Source organism: Protobothrops mucrosquamatus, unplaced genomic scaffold (genome assembly GCF_001527695.2).
Source record: "Protobothrops mucrosquamatus isolate PMUCROS unplaced genomic scaffold, P.Mucros_1.0 scaffold76, whole genome shotgun sequence".
NCBI classification, from domain to species: Eukaryota; Metazoa; Chordata; class Lepidosauria; order Squamata; family Viperidae; genus Protobothrops; species Protobothrops mucrosquamatus.
Genome location: NW_015386453.1, coordinates 1,499,060 through 1,522,810, shown reverse-complemented (window position 1 = coordinate 1,522,810; position 23,751 = coordinate 1,499,060). Strand labels below are relative to the sequence as shown.

At 40.2% G+C, this 23,751-nt stretch overlaps 1 protein-coding gene across 1 annotated transcript in view; it reads right to left on the bottom strand.

Moving 5' to 3' along the window:
• Positions 1 to 671: 671 nt before the first annotated feature.
• The window catches only part of L1CAM (L1 cell adhesion molecule), a 65,954-nt gene continuing 42,874 nt past the window's right edge, over positions 672 to 23,751 (bottom strand). Inside the window, exons 23-29 of the mRNA XM_029283398.1 lie at positions 22,482 to 22,652; positions 20,451 to 20,573; positions 19,461 to 19,625; positions 11,584 to 11,712; positions 10,276 to 10,348; positions 9,546 to 9,557; positions 672 to 900 (exon numbers count right to left, since the gene is read on the bottom strand). Coding sequence (XP_029139231.1) covers positions 672 to 900; positions 9,546 to 9,557; positions 10,276 to 10,348; positions 11,584 to 11,712; positions 19,461 to 19,625; positions 20,451 to 20,573; positions 22,482 to 22,652 — 902 coding nt within the window. The remainder of the gene's footprint in view (positions 901 to 9,545; positions 9,558 to 10,275; positions 10,349 to 11,583; positions 11,713 to 19,460; positions 19,626 to 20,450; positions 20,574 to 22,481; positions 22,653 to 23,751) is intronic.

Genomic DNA, 23,751 nt, shown 5'->3' with positions numbered 1-23,751 from the left:
AGCCACAACTTCTGGTTTCTAGTTCTTTCTAACCACCCTTTCTCTCAGAAGCAGAGAAAGGATTCCCTGTTTCTTGGTTCCCAATCCTTTCAGGTCACCTTCTGTTTTGCCTCCTGTCCTGATTTGGGTTGGGATTAGACATTGCAGCACCATCTAACATCCCCTTCTTGAACAAGAACAAAGAATGAACATTTGAGGATTTTGAGAAGGGGGGTCATCTGCTCTTTTGGCAATTTTGAACCTTGATTCCCTCCCCTCTTATGAAGCCCTGGGCTTCACTGATAAGCTCATCCCTTGGATCATGTCATATGTCCCTCCCCTTCTCCCTCCCTTCCCTTCCCACCACACAAAACATGGACATAGTTTGGCTGAAGGATAACTGGCTTGGGGAGAAGGTGTGGAAATGAGACACTTTTTAGGTGGATTATTTGAGGAATCCCCTGATTTTCTAACCCTCCCTGATTAGTTTTTTTTGGGGGTGGGGTTAGCCAGTAAACAAAGGGTAGATTCCACCAATTACTATTTCCATTTGAAGAACATTGATTCTTTGATTCTTTGCCTGGGTGAGGTGATTAACCCTGTGCTCACCTCCCCTGCCCCCAGCAATCTATAGGGAAATCCTCTTCTCCAGGACTGGGGGCGGGGGGAATCCTTTGGGAAAATGCCTCCACTTATTCCAGGGCAGTGACCACATTGGTAGGACTGGTAGCCCCAGAGCTGTCATTTCCACCTCCATCTTTGCCTTTTTGGCCACTGTACTGGCCAATGAAGGAGCCATCCTCATTGAACTGGACGTCCACACTGCCCCCATAATCTGCCAAGCTATCGTCACTCCCCAGAGCCTTGATGTCACCATTCAAGGAGGGCTGGCTGCTGGTGAAGGGTTTCTCCTCATTGTCACTGTAGGGGGAAAAGGACAACAATGAGAAAGGGTAATAGAGTTGGAAGAGTCATATCTTTATTTATAGCAATAGAAATTCAAAGTCAGTTAAGCAATCTAAAACCCTGCTGTTGTTTTGGATTAAATGGTTCCAAATCAACAGCAGGGTTGGTTTGGAGGATCCAAGGTGCTTGGGGCTTTTAGGGGTTGCAGTCCAACAGATCTATCAGGCAATGGGTGGCGACCCCGATAAAAGCCACAGCATGCTAAGAGAATAAATAATAATATAGTTGTGTAGGGGAAGTGTAGTAGTAGTAGTATATATGTGCACATATACGCAAGATGTGCATAGCTATAGGTGAACATGCATATAAACCCATGCCAGGGGGCCAGTCCACATTCCATAAGGAGGCTTTACACAATCTTAGAATGACTGAAAGGGAAACTCCAGCTGCCTTTATGGAAAACCAGAGTTTGGAGCTCACACCAAAATGACTTTGTCACAGCATAAAATGAAATGGCCCATCTTTAGGCAGCAGATTATTAAGTGTCTGGAAGGCAAATTGATCTGACTGATGGGGTTTAAATCACCTAGAAGTCATCCTATCTAAGCCTTCCATATTGGTTTCAACAATTAATGTGCAAGAGAACCTCTCTGCATGTTTTCATAGCTGGTGAAACCCTCAGGCGATCTGGATCATTCCCTTCAGGAACCCAGAACACAAGAACACGGTTGCTTCTCCATTAAAATACACGCTAAGAATCTTTCAGTTGGGCAGCATGCTGTCAGTCTCCTTTGGAATGTATATAATGGCCTTCTAGATAAGAACCACCAGGGTCTCTCAGACCAAGAAACACATCAAACTTTGTATGAAATGTCACAGGTCACACTCCTAAAGTAGGCAGAGCCAAGGCCCATTTCAGAAGAGGAGTTCAAGAGTTTTAAAGGTACCTAAGAGTCAAAGAACCTTTTTTTTTGCCAGTTCCAGGTGAAAATTCCTATACATTCTAGAATTCCAAAAAAAGTCAGGCCTCATTCAGCCCTGGGTCACATTTTGTGCACACCTGCTTTAAGAGGATGGGATGATAAACCACAAATGCTATATACTACACCAGAATTGTCATTTATTTTTGCGTTGGAGCCCCAGTACTGGCTAATGAAGGAGCTATCATCATTAATAGGGCATCCATGTTGTCTTAGTCTGCCAAACTGATATTCCCTCCTCAGGACTTTGATGTCAACAAGGAAGGGCTGGCTGCTTGTGGAAGATGCTAGAAATAGAGTGTGCTTGTGTACACAGATGTGTCCTCTAGTGGCAAAGTGATGTCATGCAAAACGGGAAAGGCCACTTATGAGGAGCACAACTCAAAACAACTTCATGCTGATATGAAAGGGATCTCATTAGTTGGATCTGGTCTCATCTTATTCCATTATAATCTGTTAGTCATGGCTGTCTGTAAACAAACTGTGAGCAGGTTGCCTTATTTGCCAAATTGTAATGAATTCATTAAAAATGGAATGTAATTAAAATGAAACAAAATGCAAACATTCATCTTCCAATGTTTCTCTATATCTCACACAGATGTTCCCAATCTTTTCCATTATATAGTCCCTTCTTCTCTTTTGGGGGAGGGAGAGTAGTTACATATGACTTTCCTACATAATGTATCTAAGATCCCAATATTAAAGAAAAAATATTATTTTAAACAAACTACTGAAATTAAATTACTAAAATTAGAGAGTTTGTGGCTACCTTACAAGATATTTGTATTCTTACTTGTATGAACCATGGCTAACAAGCTATTTGATTAAATTTGGAAAATGCTTAAAAATGCTTAAAATATAATATTTTTTCACTTATCAGTAACTAACAGCTTTCTCTAAGTACAGAATGTGGTCCCTGTATGTGTCGGAATTCAGTTCCCAAAATTTGTTGCTATAGCTTCAGATTATGGGAGAGGAACCTCCACATATCTGGAAAGCAGAAACAGCCTGCACAATTTAGTTATTACGCTATAGTACAATAAAGGTCTGGTTTTTATGGATCTCAATCTGTGAGCCTGGGATGTAATGGGTAAAATCTGAAAGCACCCCAGAGGACAACATTCAGTTTCTTGCAGATCACTTCGGAGAATGTTCGTATACTGTCACATCTATTATATTTATTTTACATACATTTTATGCATTTGTACAATCTCATTACCATATTAATAGACATGAGTCTAAAAATCTTCCCCCCGCACACACACACATTTGTCTATGAAGTTGAGGGTTATTTAAAGTTAAGCATATTGACTGATTTTGTCGACTAGCTGAAGTCTGGATTTTATAGACTACTATATGTGTATTAAGGCAAATAATCATAGGGAAAATAAAATAGAGTGTAATTAGGAGGAAGTTTACAACTGTTATGGATTCAGGGGCACATCTGGAATTTTGAAACCATCTTATGGATGCTCTTTAACAATGGCTTGCTGGGAGACTGGCTCTTTCAGAAAATGGCGGTCATGGAAGCCATTAAGCAGCAAGAAAGCATAAATCTACCAGGATGGTATCTGTTGTTATCTCCTCTCTCCCTACTCCTAATAGTTCTTTTCTTTTAGTCCTTTTTCTGAGCAAATAGACACATTCCCAAAGAAATACTGTCCTGTGACTAAAGTAGGTGTGTTTTTTTGGTGAGAAGTGGCACTATAAAAAGAAATAATGATTACAGTACAATAAGGCAGCTTAGGCACTGTAGGCACTGGCCTGGAAAATGGGAGACCATGAGTTCTAGTCCTCCCTTAGGACAGGAAAACTCATTGGGTGACCTGGGGTCAGTCTCTCTCTCTCTCTCTCTCTCTCTCTCTCTCTCTGTCCAAGCCACCACACAGCGTTGTTGGGGAAAATAGGAGGGGGCATTATGTACACCATTTCGAGTTGTAAAAAAATAAAGATGAAATATACATCAAATAAATACACTATTCTATGGATAAAGAATTTTATTTTCATTTTTTATTTTTATCCCACCTTTATCATTTTTATTATTAATTATTTATTAAATTTATATGCCACCCATCTCACTGTCAGGCAACTCTGGCTGGCTATAAATAACTCAAGGAGGCAATCATACCTAATATTCTATCTTAACCTATTTTCCACACAACAACCCTGTGAGGTAGGTTGGACTGAGAGAGAATGACTGACCCAAAGTCACCCAGTCAGCTTTCATGCTTACAGCAGGACTAGAATTTACAACTCTCCCAATTTTTAACCTGGTGCCTTAAAATTACTAGACCAAACTGGCTCTCAGAATATATTTTAAAGAATATACTTTAAAAATTTGCTGTCATCTTCCCCTCCCAGGGATAAATTTAAACTTCTTATATTGATATCATCTCGTAACATTTTTCCCCCAGATATATGTACGCTCAGGGAGGGATCTACAGTATGATCATGTCTCTTCTTTACTTACAAATTATGAATAATTACCAGTTTAACCAATATCGCTGTATTAAAGGAGCACAGGATATGAGCTCTTCTTTTTAAAAGAGCTATATCAACAAAACTCCTTCTCAGTCTTTAATTACAGAATAATTTTCACAAGAACTACCATTGTTTTGCCTCTCCTTTATGCATATAGAGAAGACTCGGCTCATTTCCTTTCTCTACCTTCCCACTGTGTGGAAAAGCTGCCTCTCTTTCCTCTCCTGATATGTCTAGGCCAGGGGATAGGCATATCTCTGCTTGCATCTAATCACAATACAAACATCTTCTAGCAACATCTCTCCTCCTTTGCATCTCATTCTGTCCATAGACCAAGAATAAACAGGTGACAAGCCATAAAAAAATGCAGGAAAAGGATAGACAATGAAGATGGCAAATTTTATGCCAGTATATTTTTGTGATGTTTTAAGGGCAGCTAGATAGCATTCAAAGTTGGCAGAATGGGGAGGGGGGAATCCTCAGTTTTCTCTTTGTATTTCCCCCCCCCCCAAGAAGTAGCTTGTTAACTTGTTTGCATTCTACTAATGAAATAATTATTGCATCATCACATATCTATCTGAGGTCCAGGAACATTCTTGAAACCACAAACAGTGCTAGAGGCCATCACTCTGCAGCATGCCCCTGTCTCCCTTTTTTAAATTAAAGAAGTAATTTTTTAGATAAGAAGCCCACTGGACCATAGAGCCAGGTCTATGACGACACATTGCAGCCAGGTGGACGTGACCGGGTAGGTGTGGCCATCTGAGTGCCGCCAGGTGGGCATGGGTGAGTGGGCGTGGCCAGGTCAATGCAAAGGATTAGGTGCAGTCCACTTGGGGCGGATGACTCAGGGTGGCTGACTTGGGGTGGGTAGGTGTGCGTGGCCAAGTGGATGCAATCACGTCGGTGTGGCTGGCTAGGGGGTGCCAGATAGGCACAGAACAAGTCGCTGCAGGCAACTGGAGGTAGAGCCAACTCAGCACCCCGCCAAAACAAAAATCACCCAGAGATGTGCTGGTAAACAGGAAGCAAGGAAGCGGCAAAATTTGAAACGCAAAGGGTGGATTTCCCCCCCCTTTAGAGAAACGCTATTTTTCTTGCTGCGACGACTTGTTCTGCGCCTACCTGGCCACGCCCACCTGGCGCCTCCTAGCAGAGATGGAGGCCTCTTTTTTCACTCCAAGCAAAAATGAATGAGAAAATAACGACGATGACGATGATGTTGGAAGGGACCTTGGAGGTCATCTAGTCCAACCTCCTTCTCAGGCAGGAAACCCTATACCATTTCAGACAAATGGCTGTCCAGTCTCTTCTTAAAAACTTCCAGTGTTGGAGCATTCACCGCTCCTGGAGGCAAGTTGTTCCACTGGTTAATTGTTCTGTCAGAAAATTTCTCCTTAGTTCTAGATTGCTTCTCACTTTGGTTAGTTTCCATCCATTGCTTCTTATCCTGCCTTCAGGTGCTTTGGAGAATAGCTTGATTCCCTCTTCTTTGTAGCAACCCCTGAGATATTGGAACACTATCATGTCCCCCCTCATCCTTCTCTTCATTAAACTAGACATACCCAATTCCAGCAACCATTCCTTATATGTTTTAGCCTCCAGTCCCCTAATCATCTTTGTTGCTCTTCTCTGTACTCTTTCTAGAGTCTCAACATTTTTTTTACATCGTGGTGACCAAAACTGGATGCAGTATTCCAAGTGTGGCCTTACTAAGGCATTGTAAAGTGGTATTAACACTTCACGTGATCTCAATTCTATCCCTCTGTTAATGCTTTTTTGGCAGCTGCAGCACACTGCTGGCTCATATTTAAGTGATTGTCCACTAGGACTCCGAGATCCCTCTCGCAGTTGCTACTATTGAGCAAGGTACCACCTATACTATACCTGTGCATTTGTTTTTTCTTGCCTAAATGTAGAACCTTACTTTTTTCACCATTGAATTTCATTTTGTTAGATAGTGCCCAATGTTCAAATCTGTCAAGATCCTTCTGTATCTTAAACTTATCTTCTGGAGTGTTGGTTATTCCTGCCAACTTGGTGTCATCTGCAAATTTGATGAGTTCCCCATCTATCCCATCTAAATCATTGATGAAGATGTTGAAGATCACTGGGCCCAGAACAGAGCTCTGGGGCACCCCACTACACACTTCCCTCTATGTAGGTGCACTTCCATTGAGGACCACACGCTGAGTACGACCAGTCAGACAGCTACGAATCCATCTGGTGGTGATGCTGTCTAACCCACATTTTTCTATCTTATCAAATAGTAGGTTTGTGATCTACGTTATCAAATGCCTTACTGAAGTCCAAATACATTATATCCACAGCATTCCTCTGGTCCACTAATTTTGTCACTTGGTCAAAGAATGCAATAAGATTTGTCTGGCATGATCTGTTTTTGACAAACCCATGTTGGCTTTTGGTAATGACTTTGTTTGCCTCTAGGTGTTCGCTAATTCATTGTTTGATTAACTTTTCCAGAATCTTCCCAGGTATTGAGGTCAGGCTGATAGGTCTGTAGTTTCCTGGATCCATTTTTTTTCCTTTTTTGAAGATGGGAACTACATCAGCTCTTTTCCAGTCCCCTGGTAATTCCCCAGTGCTCCAGGATCTTTGAAAGATATAGTTCAGTGGTTTTGAGATCACATTTGCCAGTTCCTTCAGAACCCTGAGATGTAATCCATCTGGTCCTGGTGATTTGAACTCATCTAGGGTGGACAGGTACTCACTTACCATTTTCTTGCCTATCTTAACATGTTTCTAATCTGTTTTTTACGGTACTGTTTTTGATAGGTTGGACTGTTTTTTTCCCCTTTGTGCAAAGACGGATGCAAAAAATGAGTTAAATAGTTCTGCTTTCTCCCTGTTGCTTGTCACCTTCTTGCCACTTTCTCCCACTAATGGACCAATCATTTCCTTAGCTTTTTTCTTGTTTTTTACATGTGAGTCGTGAAAGCCTCACCTGGTTGGGGAATTTTAAATGGAAGCAGGCCAGTCAGGGGAAAAGGAGCAAATGTAGCAGTATGGAACAGTGCTCAACCTATGGTGCTTTCTGGGCAAAGATAAGCCTTACTTTTAGTTTATCAAGACCCCACCTTTTTTCCAGGAACTCATGTATAAAAATGTTATTCCATCTCACACCTGGGTACACAATTTACCTCACAATAACCCTGTGAGGTCTGAGATAACAACTGCTTTCACATTACTGACTGGCTGAGTTATCACACTGACCCCATGTGCTTAAGATACACATATAGTGTATGTCTAGACTGGCTTTTCAAGCCTGGAAAAATCAACACAATGTTTCCTAGTGCTGCTGTGCAGATTTGCAAGAACAGCAATGCATATTTAAAGTGATGGGTGTACAACCATGGAATGAAATAGAAAAAAAGAATTAGAAGGGGCATCAAAGTTTACAATAGTTTCATCAAAAGAGAACATGCCTAGGAACAGATATCAAATACCGGACCTGTCAGAGAGCTTGGATTTACCCCACTCTAACATTAAAATATCCAGTTTTGCCTCACTGGGTGAGGAAGACTCCAATATGCAAAAAGGAAGCATGCAGAATTAGGATTCTGAATTCCAAGTTCCACTGGCCAATAAGCATGCAAGGATGTGCATAAACTTAAATGGAAACCCTTTGAACATGTGTGGAGAAGAGCTGAAACAGAACAAAACAGGATCCAGCCAAATATGTTTGATTAGCATTTAGAATCAACAGTCAGATGTGGAAATTAGTAGAACCAAAGGAGCACCCAAGAAGCTCCTTTTAGACCCAGGAAGCTCTTGCAAATGAGTACTAAATCAAGTCAAAGGCTGGGTAGACTGACCCAGTACTAGAGAGAGGACTATATGAATTTAGCAGAGAGAAGCAGACAGACTGCACAGCATCTGCCAGGGATTTTCCAAAGAGGGGCTGCCAGCCAGTATCCCTACCTTTGAGATCCAACTGGGGTGGGCAGCTGGCTGGACACAATTTTGGTACCCAGGGGAGATAAATTAGAGGGAAAATAGCAAGTTATGGCAGGCAGGCAGGCAGGGGGAGGGAAGGTTGTTACCTAAATCTAATCATTGATGAACTTCATGAAATGGAGATAATGAGAAAGAGAGGGAGGACAAACCATGTACAATTAGCACTGATCACTTTTATCCCAAAAGCATTATAATGCTTATCCACACATACATTTGCACATACACCAAAGATACTCAGCAAGCATCGTTGTACCGATAGAAGAGAATATTTGTAGCTCAGGGTTGAATTGTGCAGGGTCCTTGGTGCTCTCTGAGCTTGGTGGCTTTCTTGCAGATGTTTCATTGCCAAACTAGGTAACATCATCTGCAGATGATGTTATTTAGTTTGATAATGAAATATCTGCAAGAAAACCACCACGCTTAGAGAGCACCAAGGACCCTATTACGTTTTCTTATTGCTGCAATATAACCTGGTAGAAGATTTGGGATTGTTCAAAGAGTGGGACAGTTCTTTTTCTGACTTTCCATTCTTAACAAAATCTGCTTTCCAGAGAATGGAAATCAGAATTCTGGTTTAAGACAGAAAGGTAACATTCATATTACGAAAGACAGCTCTGTTGTCCTTAGGCACATATATCCACATACATAAACATAAACATAAAAAAGGTAACAAGGCAACCCTGAAGTATGAAATCTCACTATTTTCTTTTAATAATTTGATTATATTTTATGTTCCCTCTGGAGGGAAAGGGGATGATTCTTTGAAAAAGATGTCAGGGATCAAATGCATTTACTTCAGGGACAGCAAACTAAATTTCAGTCTACCTGCAACTAAGGTGAATAATCCTGGCAAATGTCATTTTAGGGAAGACTGTATTCTGAAATTTTAAAAGCCATTTTCATATGTAGTCCCTAACCAATATTCTTTCTAGTGTGAAATATCCCTCTTGCCAATACTGTTCACTGGATAGTAGAAACAGAAAAGAATCGTCTTAAAATTGTCTTAGCCATTTTTAGGATCCCCCCCCCATTAATTAAGGCAAGAGAAGCAACATTACTTTGAAATTCCCTTTATGGAAATGGCTTTTCTTTCTCCCTGATATGATAAGGTCAGTGAAATCCAGAAGCATGCCAATGGGAATGTTGTCCTGGCCCGTCTAACCTCACCTTCCCCCATCAACATGCAGTGAAACATTCAGTGTTTACCCCTTGCATTCTTACCTCTCCAGGGACCTGGGTTAGTCAAGTAAAAGGCAGGGGAGATTAGAGAAAAAAGAAAAAAAGTAACATCACATTTCAAGGAAGGTAAGTTGAGGTCAAAAGAGAGAAATGGAAGGCACCAAGAAATCCTGGCACCATTTAGATGCATTCATATACACAAAGTTATATACATACATATAAAGTGGAAACACTATGAAATTCCTTTCCTTTGGTTCATTGCCAATCCTTGTCCTTTTTGTTATCTTATGATACCCATGAGCATAATTTAGCAGTCTTGATAGTCCTAGCCATCTATTGATGCACTGTGAATAATACTTAGATCTTTTTGCTGTCCTGGTATACCAAGCCACCAAAAACTTGCTGACAGGGTGTCATAAATATATTAAATCACTGTATTTTTCCTGTCCCCTCCCAACATTAACCATCTGTTGGCAAGTTAATGTGCTTTTCATTAGAATCTGTGGAAAATGTCTCATTTCCCCCTCTGTCATTTTTGCATTCTTGTCCTGCTGTTATACTGCTTCCTCAGTCCCTAAATCTATGACTGATAACCCCAAAGACTTAAATAAACAGGGCTAAATTTGTACCCAAACCATACAAATTTGTGTCAAGATAATCTCAACTGATCATGAAAGTGGTATATATTATAAAATAAAGGAACTATGTATGTCATTTACTTGGTTCGATTTATTGTTTGCTAGCCATGAAAAGCAACAATGACTTATTGTACCTGTATTCTCCAAAGGTCTCATCCTTCATGGGCCTGGCCTCAGAATCCACCTGTGTGTCTTCTTTGTCTTTCACTAGGGTAGAAAAGAGAGTATGTTACACAAGGCAAAAGGGTTAGCGGGCGGGGCCATCCAGAGTGGGACCTTGGGAAGGGGGGTGGGCAGGGGGATCTCCCAAGAAGCAATGAGGGGGAACCTTTAAAAATATGGAAAATAATAGAGGAGAGTCTCTCAGTGGGGCTAGATTTTTCTTTACCTCCTTGAAATAGGGGCATAACCAGCAAGATGTGAGTGGGTGGGAGTTAAGAGCAACCCTATAGTGCTAGGAGGTTGGAGTTAAAGGGACTGTTGTGAAGAAGCACACGTCCACCCATGATGTACCACAGCCGTCCCCAACCACGGGCCCTCCAGATGCATTAGAACTACAACTCCCAACGCTCACAGACAGAATATTCAGTAGCAGCACTGGCTAGAAAACAAGAGTGATTTACACCTCTGAAAGACACGGCATTGGAGAAGATCAAAGTAGACTAATCCATCATCATCTCTGGACAGTTTTTAAAGACGCTTTTGAAGCATTATAAAAAGAAGCAATAGTGCTATAAGAACAATAGCTGCATTGTACTACTGCTACCACTATTACTGTCATCATCATCTTGATTTATTTTTTTGTCTTTCTGCTCAAGGGTACCTTTTTATTCCCGAATTGAAAAGAACAAACATATTTTCTCATCTTCTTTGGCAAGGAGTGATGGGAGTTGTAGATTTAGAAATGCTGAGAATCTGGTAGAAGAGCTCTCACCCGCTATGTTTCCCAGCCTGCTTTACTAGGCATACTAATCATTAAACCAGATTAAGCAAATAGCACAGCTATGTCTATAATATCTTCAATATTTCCCCACCATGTTTTTAGCTCACTATCCCAAGCCTGATGTGCTGTCCTGGTTGCTGGGCTAAAAACCCATCATTTTGTGCCAACCTGGCAGGCAGTTATGAATGTGGTAGTATATCTAAGATGACTCCAGCTCAGGAAGTCTGGCTTAAATGCATCTAGCCCAGACCAGCAGCTCAAGTGTTAACTTGAGACACAAGAGTCAAACGTTGAGCTCATCATAAACTGCCCCATTTTTGAGGCTCAGCTTCTTTTCTGTAAAATGGGAACGATAACAACCTACCTCACAGGACTGTTGTGAGGACGAACGGCACCAGGCACACTAAGTGTGCTATATAACTGATAACTGATAATAGCCTGGGGGGAGGCCCATGGGGATCTGCCACGAGGTGCTAGGGTGGGGCTGGGGGCACCTCACCCGAGTACTTGCCGCCCTTGCTGCGCTTGATGAAGCAGAGGAGCACCAGAACCAGGATAAGGAGGACAATGGCACTGATAAATCCGATGAACCAACCTTCCGCAGCAAAGTTTTTTTGTCTCTCTTGAACTGTAGAAAATAATGAGTACTTAGCATTAATATCATCTCACCAAAACCTGCCTGTTCCTTACCAAGCAATGATCTTATCCAAAACAAGGGGCAGAAAGATGCCAATAGCCAATCCACACCATAAGGACAACAGGCTACTGAGATGGAAAATCTAGTGCTGCTGCTCTCCTTAAAAAAAACAAACATATGGCTGGTGGGAGAATATTGGGGACTCCTCCTCCTCCTCCTCCTTCTCTTCCCCGATTGAGGGATAAAAAAACCCATCTTCTTTCTGCATCTCTTAAGGGAGATGTTTGCACACTGATGCCTACATTAGATTGATCCTTGTGAAAAAGAACTTGCTTATTTCTAAAATGGAAGTGGAATATTAAGAGAAAATTTAACAGATAAGTTTAACTTAACATGTAGGGTATAATGTTCATATTCATACTTGAAAAAAAATGCCACTGTTTTGGGAGGGAGGAGGAAGGATTATATGTTACTAATATTGATTATTTCACTGATATAATCTTTGGGGGGAGGGGAAACAGAAAACATTTGCAGTTTGTTTTAACTGAGTCACTGGTTTAAAAAGAACCGTTTTTGTTGACTTTCCCCAGGAGCACACATGATATGATCCTGCAGCCTGTGAAACAGTATAGTTCAGGATCTCCCCATCTAACCCACAAGCCTCTGCTGCCATGGCCCATCCCCTTCCCGTCCCCTCCACTACCTGGCCATTTCTTCCTGCTCACAATCCTGTTTGCAAACCTATCTGCCTGCTCAGTTGAGTAGTCTGAGAGAGCCCACAAAGAGCTGTTGGGGAGCCCCTGCAGCGCTGTCTCCTGCCCTTTATAGAGAACCTGAAACAGCTGAGTTGTGAGAAAAAGTTGCTATGAATGCTTTGCAGACCTTTCCCCTCAAACTGTTCATGTTTCAAGCTGAACTGGAGAACAGGAGCTTCCCTATTTCTGCCTTTGATGGTTCACAAAAAGTAGCCATCAATCCACACTCAGCAGGATTTCCAGTGGTCACTTGGTCAAACCAGATTTTTCCCTTTAGCAATTCCTAGAAATATTGCTGGATCAGATGAACTTCTGAGAAGCCACTCAGAACTAAGTCAAACATTCCTCTGTGGTTGAAATTAATTGGAAGGACTTTACCCCTCTATTCACTTAGAATTGTCCTTTTCTAAACACTTTTTGCCTGAAGAGATATGTTCTAAGAAAGGTTCTTTGTTGGCCCTTCCTCCAAACTGCTTATTAAGTTCCCTTTCTCCCGCACACTGAATGTAGAATTTGGAAATATCATTTCATCTCAGTGGATGCTTCCACATTGCCATAATTATAGAATGAGGGCGCTTCCACCTCTATTATTTTCATCACTTCTATTCCTCAATCCCCCAAAGCATTTGAAGCTTTCAGACCATCCGGAGTGATTATCTTCACTTATGCTGATGCTGCAGAGTGCGAAAATAAGGAACCAATCAGTGTTCCCCCTCCAGCTGATCAGTCGGAAAATTGCAACATTTTCACTATCATCTCACCCAAACTCTTCAGCGCATTGAGCCCTTCATGAAGTTTCAGATTGTACATCAACTCCCAAACATTTAGTGTATATGAAAATAATTTAATAATATCTTAACTAATAGTACTACAAAGAATAATCATGATAATAACAACAGCTTCTTGGATAGTCCCATTGACCTTTAGGGGTCAATACAGTATTGACCATTCTGGTAACCCTAATCTAGCTAGTGCCTGGATGGCCTGTGAATTATGACACCTTCTGAAGTTTACAGAACAATAAACTTCCTGTTCTCTACAAAAGGAAAAAAAACTGAATTACTACTCCTTTCACCCAGCAACCATTTTCCCCAAAATATGAGCAACGCGTAAAAGGTTGCCTGCCTATAAGGAGACCATACTATGTGTATATGAAGGCCAATTGAAACCTATGGTAATGCCATGATAAGAGTAGTCTTGCTAGTAGACACTTTTCTCAAGTACTATAATCCTGTGAAATTGTCTAAGTTCCTCTAGACTAGAAGATAATTAGCAGGTCACTCTGCAGATAGGTTTGCTTGGGGGAAATCTAATATTAGAGATGAATTCAGGAAGAAGGAGGAGGAGGAAAAGGAGAATCACTTTCTCCACACAGGAAGGCAGCTTACCCACCAGGCACTGAGTTTCACAGATCAAATGCAGAGCAATGTCTGTTGTGCCCGGCCAAACTGGTAGAAAACTGACTGGGCTGCAGAGAGTTTTTGTTGTTGTTGTTGTTTTATTTTGGGTTGGGTTGGTTTTTGTTTTTTTTTTAAACATCAGGACATGGTGGCAGTGCCAGAACAGCACCAATGCCACATATGGAGGGACTCTGCAGTTACAAAAGCAATCCAAAAATTATCAAATGCAATCTCTTTTAGTGGCACCGAAAAGTCCTGTAAAAAGTTCAATCTGCGTATTGCTAATTTCCTAGGTAGTGTATAAATACATGTACAATTATAAGACTTTAAAGTAAATTAAAACAGAACAGCACAGAATAGAAGCCGAGCCAAACTAGCAGGAAAGGTTAAACAGGGTAAAGTTTTGAAAAAAATATCTGTCCATCTACTTACCTACCCATGTTTCCCCAAAAATAAGATCCTTATATTAATTTTTGCTCCAAAAGGTGCATTAGGGCTTATTTTCTGGTTAGGTCTTATTTTAGGGAAAATACAGTACTAAATACGTTCATCTGGCTGATGATCTTAACTGGGGCTTATTTTTGGGGTGGGACTTATATTACGAGCATCCTGAAAAATCATGCTAGGGCTTATTTTCTGGTTGGGACTTATTTTGGGGAAAACATGGTATTTATTTAACAAATATATATCTCACCACTTATGTACATGGTGACCAAGTGGCTTGCAACAAAATCAAAATATAATCACCTACTCCCCACCCTGAAAATGTATGCCTCAAAACCCATGAAAATAGGTTAGACTCCAAGAGCAACTACTCAACATAGCAGCTCAAAAGCAACTAAGCAACTCGAGAGCATAAAATAATGCTGTAGTTAAACAGCCTGCAAGAAAATCTACCAGTTTGCCCCCTTCCCATAGCTTACTAGATCATAGAATAAGCAAGGGAAATGCCAATAAGAAACGGACACTTTCTAAAAATTTCTCCCCATCACAAACAACAACAAAACACCATTCTCATGGTTTAAGCCACAACAAACCTATTGTGTTCTACTCTTATCATACTCAGGTCTTCCTAAAATTCATTTACCAGTTATATTCTATGAAATATAAGGAAATAAATGGCTTTCTTGTCTTTGTTGCTATGACATTTAAAATACTGCAAGACAGTCACTAACTCCCTGCTTTCTTCATCTTTTCCAAAGCCTAATGCATTTCAAGGGTCTCCTTCAACTTCTCGCTTTCCAACAGTAAGAAAATGGAACATGTTTTTTTCAAACGCTGCAGTGGTTTTCTTTTTTTAAAAATGTCACATCAAATAAAACAACTATAAATAATAAATTACAAAATGTATTAAAATACCTGAGACATAAGGAAGGAGGAAATCTTTAGCACTGATATAAGGCAATTGCAAATATATATTTTTGCAAAAAAAAAACCTGATATTGAAAAATACTAGCTATGAATGGCATAAAAACCTAGAACCTTTCACAAATAATTTACATTTAAAATGGAAATGTTGACTTAAGATTTCCTTAAATAAATACAATAATGGAGTAACTAGGATTTTTTAAATCCAATTTCATTTTTCAAAGAAGAGACATTATTCTCTGAGCCAGGTAAATACAGCTATGAACTTTCCTAATAATAGAGCTCCTAACATAAAGAGTACATTAACACTCCCCCCCCAACGAAAGCTACTAAAGATACTGATCAAAAGGTATTGTGCTTCTTTCCAATCTTTTTCATCTTAATACATTTTTGAAGGAAAAAAACAGAAATACTGAGAAAGCATATGCAAATTGCAGATGGTGGTCCAAAAGGGAATAGAATGCATAAGAGCTATGCTTTAGGGCAGTGATGGCGAACCTTTTAGAGACCGAGTACCCAAACTGCAACCCAAAACCCACTTATGTATCATCGAGTGCTGGGTGGGCATGGCCCATTGGGTGAGTGTGGCCCATTGGGTGGGTAAGGCTGTGGTGGTAACAGCAGACCAGGTGGGACTAAACATTTCAATCAATCAATTCCAACTTTGCGAGATTTTTTTTCCTGCGAGAAGTTGAAATTGATTGATTGCTTGAACCTTTTTTTTTTTTTTTGCACAAGGCGGACGAGGCCTAAAGTGAAAAGGTTTTAGAAAACCCAGCTGAAGGCCTAGGACTGGGGCGATGGCGCGTGTGCCCACAGAGAGGGCTCTGCATGCCCACCTGTGGCACACGTGCCATAGGTTCGCCACCACGGCTTTAGGGCATTGACAGAGGAAGGGCATAGGGCACCCCTAGGCCACTTTGACTGATGGTGCCACCTGCTGCTAATGCAAAGATTGCATTTTAAGAAGGATTCAGAAGGAGATTGACATCGACACCTTTAAGCTTTGGTGCCGTAGGTGCCTACTTTAGTGCCTACTTTGCCTTGCCCTAAAAGCGGACCTGCCTTAGTGTATTTGTGATAGGCAAAATCGGAGGGAGGACAAAATAAGTGCTTCTGCCAAAAGTTGAACTTTTTGCATGTAATGTTCCAAAAGGGAATAAAAAAGCAAGGAGGGAGGCACAAATCAGTGATTCCAATGAAGAACAGCTTAGGTAATTATGTAATGTAGTAAGCTGAGAAGAGGAGTAACAGGACCAATAAACCCACAGGTTGCACAGAGATCAGATCTGTTTCTGTCTACAATGTGCAAAGAGAAAAAAATTAGTGCTTAGAGGAATGAAAGAATCATATGAACACAAAGGACAGAGAGAGCAGAAAGCACAACTGAAGATTACAGAGCATGTTCCTGAATATCTATTGCCAGATAGTCCAGCTAAAAAAAACCTGTGACTGAACACAAGATCAAGAGGCAAGCTAAAAGTCGGAAATCAGGTTGCAAAGAGCAGGCAAAATTACAAGCAAAATCCAAATCCAAAATAGATTCAGAGGTCCAAGATAAAATCTAAGAGCTCATACAAATTGAAGTCAAGATTCTATCAATATACTTTGTTTCAGTACTGAGAGCTGGAAATAGGTTTTTAAAAAACAGAACTCCTGAAACCCGCCCTGGCTTCCACTGCTGTAAATTAGGGGCAGAGCCTTTATTTAGATTAGAAGACGTTAGCATGGAGCAAATACTAAGAGCTTGGATTGCAGTAGGGAGATCCAGGTTCCACTCTTGGCTATGGAAGCTCAAGTGGCGATCTGAAGCCAATCACTCTTTCTTTCTCTCAGCCCCACCTATTGTGTAGGGTTTTTGTAAGGAAATATGGAACTGTGTACACCACTTGAGCCTTTGGGTGAAAGATAGGGTATAAATCCAGTAAATAGTAACTATTTATCAGAAGACGTATTTCATTACCAAGTCAAAACTAGCACTGGCATTTAACAACCAACAGGTAGGTAATATTTTGGCCTCTTCTTCCAGTTCAATAAGGACTTTCAGCTTAGAGTAATTCAAATTCAAAGCTTTATCTTCAAAATGTAGCATATTTCGAAATCAATCAACAGTTACTGTAGAGTCTCTGAGTCTGAATGTATGGACTCATTCTTCAGCAAGAGGAAAGAAGGAAGATCCAGCAAATTACAGACCAGTTAGCAGGGATTAATACCTCAGAAAAATCTACAGCAGATCATTTAGATATGGATCTCAAAGCACTTTAGAAACAATACACTAAGAAGTCAGCATGGATTTCTCATGAACAATTCTTGTCTGACTAGCCTTATCTATTTCTTTTTAAAAATTGGATAATTTTTGAGTGTGGGAACGCAATAGGCACAACTGTAACTTGATTTCAGCAAAGCATTTGATAAAATACCCCATGGCATGAGTAAAGTAAAGCAAGTAAAATGTGGGCTGGATAGCATGATAATTAAGTGGATCCAAAATGGCTCAAAAAGCATATTCAGAGTACTCATCTATGATTACTTTCCAATAGATTTATAATTTAATATATGTTTAAAAGAAATACTGTACAATTTAATTCATAAATCACAGGAATTTCAACTATTTTGGCTAGGCTCCTTAGGTATTGTGTTCATTTCTGGACACCACATTCGGAGAAATTGGAACAGGCTCAGAGAAAGGCAATAAAGATGATCGGACGACTAGAATCTAACTCCCATGAGGAAAGATTGTTCAAATATCTGGAGGGATGTCACTTAGAAGAAGAACTCTTTGGTTCTAGAGCATAGATGGATTCAAGTTATAGGAAGCCCCATTTTGACTGAATATTAAAAAAAAAATCCTAAGAATTGCCAAAGAAGGGGCTGAAATTTGGAAAGAGATTTCTTAACCTGGTTTCATCCCTATCTGCTAGATGTGATCTACACACAGTGGAGAAGCACTAAAACTAGACCACAAGGCCAGATCCAACATTGGCCAAGTGGTTGAAACTGCATCTCCATACCATTTTCATTTTTCCTAGCTTCATAGCTGAACCAGTTACAGTAGGTACTGGCTTGGGAGCACACAGTCCATGAAGCAACAAAGCAACAGCCCTCTCATTGCTACCTTAGAAAAATCATCCTACATTTTAAAATAGCACAGTATTAACTCAGTGGACAGCATAGCACTGGCAGATGTGCAGGCAGAGAAGGGTGCTTTGTGATAGGTGGACAAACGGCAGTAAGGAGAAAGTGACAGTGACACCCATGGGAGGGATTAGTGGATTCATTTGGTTAATCTAATAGACAGTTGTGAACAAAAAGGGAGTCCCTATACAATCAGCCCCTCAGGGTCTCTATTTGAAATTTTCCATGCATGTTCCTAACAAGGTAAACCTTCTCCCTTTTCAATGTAATCATATTCCATCTCAAAACAAAAAAGTGAAAATGTTACTTGAATTTAAACTTGAAAAAGAGAGAGATTTCTTTAAAAACTTTAGGCTTGATCATTGGAAGGCAGATTTCGATCTTTCCCAACTTGCTATTGAACTGGGAAATGAGTAGAAATTAATTATTTCCAGAGCAACTTAGATCAGATAGACTGTTTCCAAAGTTCTGGATCCATCCTTGTGAAACATTCAGCAGGCTTTGCACAACCAAACTATATGTATCAAAATGATACAAGTTTCCAAAGACAAAATAGAGTGCTAACTGTCAATAGATATTATTCATTTACTTTAAAATAATACCACAATAGATCCAATACATTCTTTTGTTGCTAGAAACCCTTCCTTCCTTCCTTCCTTCCTTCCTTCCTCCCTTCCTCCCTCCCTCCCTCCCTCCCTCCTTCCTTCCTGCATTCTACCAATAGTTGTTTTGCAAGAGTGACAAAAAAAGATCAAAATTTACCAAATGTGACATTTATATGGTGTTTATCACCAAAATACCTACTTTTTGACTGAGTGAGGGATTTGTAGAAATAGTTTGTAATCTAGATCCACATTAAACTATGGATAAAATTATTATTCCAATATAAATGAACTCATGGCCCTGACTAGAGTTAACTATCCTCCAACGTCTGATCCTATTCTGGCCAAATAAGTTAATTAAGGAAACAACAAACAAGTAATTTTAAAAACAGATGAGTTTTGAGCATTTCTAGATTGATAATTAGTAAATAATTAATAATTATGTTTTGGATGATTCCTGGTTCTCCAATATAACTTACCCACACCACTGGTCTCCACATCTGACTCCCAAATGATTTGAACGTCCCCAGTTCGGTGTACTTTCACCAGTCGGACACGATACTGCTTGCCTGGCTGCAAATCTGGAATGCTGTAGGAGCCCTGGCCAGACCTGGCCTTTCCTACATCATGCCATTGTCCTTTGTCTGTTTGAAATAGAGGGAGAGACAGAAAGATTGTGGCTGATTCCCCACTCTGGTGAACCAGAAGAATGTGTTGCCTTTGATTTTACTCTAGTGGGAACCCTGACAGGTGTAGTTTATTGTTGTCATGGATTAATACCCCATTCTTCATTATTTTTCACCGACCGGTAGCTGATGGAAGGTGGACTTTACTATGGACTCCCGCTGATTGAAAATCACTTATTTCCTCATAAGGAAACTAGGATTTACAAAAAGAGGCCTTCAAAAGGAAGAAACTTGTCCCCTTCCAGCCGGCAACCACTTGCACACCACTGATTTCCCAATATATAAAATTAGCAATTTCAATAAATCTGATGGCCAGGCAGAGAGAATTCCTCATCCCTCCCAGATGATTGGAAAGAGGGAAGAAAAGAACAGTAAGAAGAGACCTGATGGATCAGGTCATAGATCCATTTAGTCCAGCATTCAATGTTGGAATTGAATGGAAGATTTGGAAAGCTCACACATTTGAAGACCTGAATAGAATGAAAAGTCTCTCTGTGTGTGTGTGTGTGTGTGTGTGTGTGTGTACATGAAGCAACAGTGAATGCAAGGCAAAATGGGTGAGGATGGGTGCCCATGTGTAGGAAGAGAGTGGTAGAAAGTATATGGTATGAGATGTTAGTGAAAAAGGATTTTGTAGGGAGCATGCATATATGAACAAGTATAGCTCCTAAGCCAACAATGAGTGATCTACAGAGCTTTTCATCCTAAAAGATGCTTACCCATGGCTGAGGTAGCAGCATGAAGACTATACAAGAAAAAAGACATCCACTTCCCTCCTCTTACCTGTTTTGCTCATAAGATGGACTGCAAACTCCACATCTCGCTGGTTCTGACGTGGGATCCAGATGATGGTGGTGAAGTTTTCTCCTGTCTCGCCCAAACTGATGTTTACAAAAGACAAGTTCACTGGGCATAGAGGCAGGGAGAAAATGAGAGAGAAAAGTATTAATATCACTATGTTTTCACTGGAGAATCTACAAGTCCCACCACTGTAGGCTTCAGAGCAAACAGCAAGGTCATTAAGACCTCAGAAAAACTGCCAGATTAACTATATTTTCACTGCAGGAATTGGGACATACTAATCTAATTTCTGTGGCAGCAATATAAAACTAGTTGGTCAATGCAATCCATGGCCTATCAGGTTCTGTGGGAGTTTCTCATTTGTGCCTGCCTCTGCTTAGTTTCTCAGGCCAGACAAAATCGGGCATCTGGGGGGAAAAAATCCCTAGAAAAGAGCTTTTTAAAAATAAAGGGGGGAAAAGTAAAGAAGCTGAGATCAAAAAAAGAACTCCCCCACCCTGAAGGAGCTGCTGTGGTGCAGCTGCAACCGCACAAAAGAGTCCCTCTGAATATTAATATTTTTAGCTAAAAAAAAAATCAGGGTTTTTACATTGGGTGTGTCTAATGGTTACTCTCTCCATAAGTTCCAATTATGTTGTCAACACAACCTGATACCCAGCTGCTGTAGTTTATTTTTTTCAAATTGCTTTACACATGTGGACCATCCACTGTGACATCTGATACCTCAGTATCATCGAATTATCATGTTATTCCCTTTTGGGTGAGCAGCATTATGTATAGCACAGTAAAGGAATAAGTAATAGTAAAATAAAGAAATTAGAAGGTGAGATAAGGGAAAATATCAGGAAACATACCTACAACATCAAAACCATTCAACATATTTCTCCATATTTTTATATCAAGGTAAACCAATCTTTCCTTCTACAGTGTCCATACACTGCTTCATACATTGCCTATTCTTTATGTGTGGCCCTCTCTTTTTTTCAACATCTCAACAACTCCATACAATCATGATTTTCTTGGTCTTCTTCTTCATCACTTCATTCTTCCTAGATGTTGTTGTACAATTCAACACTCAGTCCCTCTGCATGACCAAACCACCTAAAAGTCGGTACTGTCATTTTATTTTGAATTCCATCCACATTCATTCACCACTCATTCATTCTTGGCCCTATCTCTTCTTATTTGACCACACACTAAGTAACTAATTCTATTGTATTTTCATGTATTTACTTTCATGTTTCTTTTGAATACCAACTCTCGCGTCTGTATAACCAAGTAGGCAGAACACACTCAACAGTCATTTTTACAGCTGAAAGTAGGGCAAAATCAAAGGATTTGTGGCAAGAAAGGCACAGACTAACAGTGTAAACAATCTGAGTAGAGATGTAATCTATGGAAATCTCATGGACCAATTAGGGTCCACAGGGAGTCCTTGACTTATGAACACAATTGGGACCAGAATCTCCATCATCAGGGCAGTCATAAAGCAAATCATTACATGACTGGACTCAACTTTATGACCATTCTTAACATGGTTGTTAAATGAATCACCATGATTGTTAAATGAACCATGCAGTCATTAAGCAAATCCAACTTCCCCAATGGGCCACAGGTCACAATTACAAAGCCGCAGGATGCCGCAACTGGTTGTAAAGGTGAGCTGGCTGCCAAGTGTCCAAAACTGTAATCACATGACTGCTGGAATAGTGTGATGGTTGTAAGTGTGAATAAAGGTCATACAGCCATGGATGTTCTGGAGGTGACTTCAGGTCAGTCACGGTCTCTCATCCCAGCCTACTTCATAGAGTTATTGTAGGTGAAAATTGAAACAGGGAGCACTATGTTTTCAAAATGAGCTTCTGAACAAAAGGCAGGGAGCAAACCAAACAGTAAATAATAATTTAAAAAAGTGTATTTAAGCTCAGCACACTAACCATGGTTTCTAGGTGAATGTTGTAGGAAATATCTTCTCTAAGATTAGCAGGAAATATTTTTTAAGGCTTCACATACCTGACTCATGCATTGTATATTCCTCAAGTAAGGATACTTCTCCTCGACCCTCTTTGGTTTCTGCCCACAAGGAGAATTTATAGGGAGTGTGGGGATCAAGGTCACTGAGATTGAGGCTTAACTGGGTGGCTGGGATATGGATGTTGCCAATGTCCATCTCTGTCTGATTGGCTAGGCACAAGACGGCAGAAGAGTAACAGGTTAATTATCAGAAAATAATGCCATTATCATCCAACCTGCTGTCCATATGTGATGGGTTTCATTTCGCAGAACTTGTCAGCTTGGAGAAGGTGGTTATCATGCCAGAAAATGCAAATCCTGTTGCTGAGTTGGCAATGCTCAACAAGCACAAAACAGATAAGAAGGAACCATGCATTAAGGCAGGGAAGATGGGAGAGATATTAAAAATGGAATTTGATTTCTAGCATATTGTGACAAGAATCAATGAATGTTAGCTAGTGATTCTTGCCACCTATGCTAGAAATCAGTTTCCATCTTTAATATGTCTCCCATCCTGAGTCTCTTTAAGTCCCTTCAGATTCATCAGAAACATAATTATCTACCACTGAAACCAAAGGAATGGAAGAAAGATGTACAAAGTATGTGTAAATGTTTATAATAAACCTTCTCCTCTTCCTTTTCTACTCTAAATTGTCCCTTCTAGAAGTAGTTATGACGCTGGGGCACACATTCTTTTGTAAAACATGTATTTGCTTTCAAAAAGGAGCTTTTATTTGGATTGTGTATATGGCTTTTCAACTGCAAGAAAAACAGTGAATGAGATAGAACTTCATGGCAAAGAAGATTCAGATCAGGAGAGTTTTCTCTCAGTTAAGCAGGTAGAACAAGCAGCCTCGGTCTGTATTTCAGGATTTCTGCATGACTTTATTTGGAAGTAAATTCACTGGGGCATAAACATAGTTTTATGGCTACTTAATTAGGAGTTAGATTCATTAAATTCAGTGAAACACATTGCTGAGTAAACTAGCAGGGGATACAGCTGGAAACAACATATGATCTGTCTATAACCAACAATCCCATGACTGGTGACATCTAAAATAGAGATGACAATCCATGGCCCAGGTTTGCCTCCTAGCACTCCATCCATGGCTCAAGGATTCCCAAGATTGTACATGACCATTAGCGGTATAATTTTCATTCAATATGAAGGACTACAGTAATTTTTACGGTAGGAAGGGAAACACAAGGCTTCCATGATGCAGACATTCATTCCTATCCTTAAAGTCTCTCTCCAAGCCTCACTTTTTGG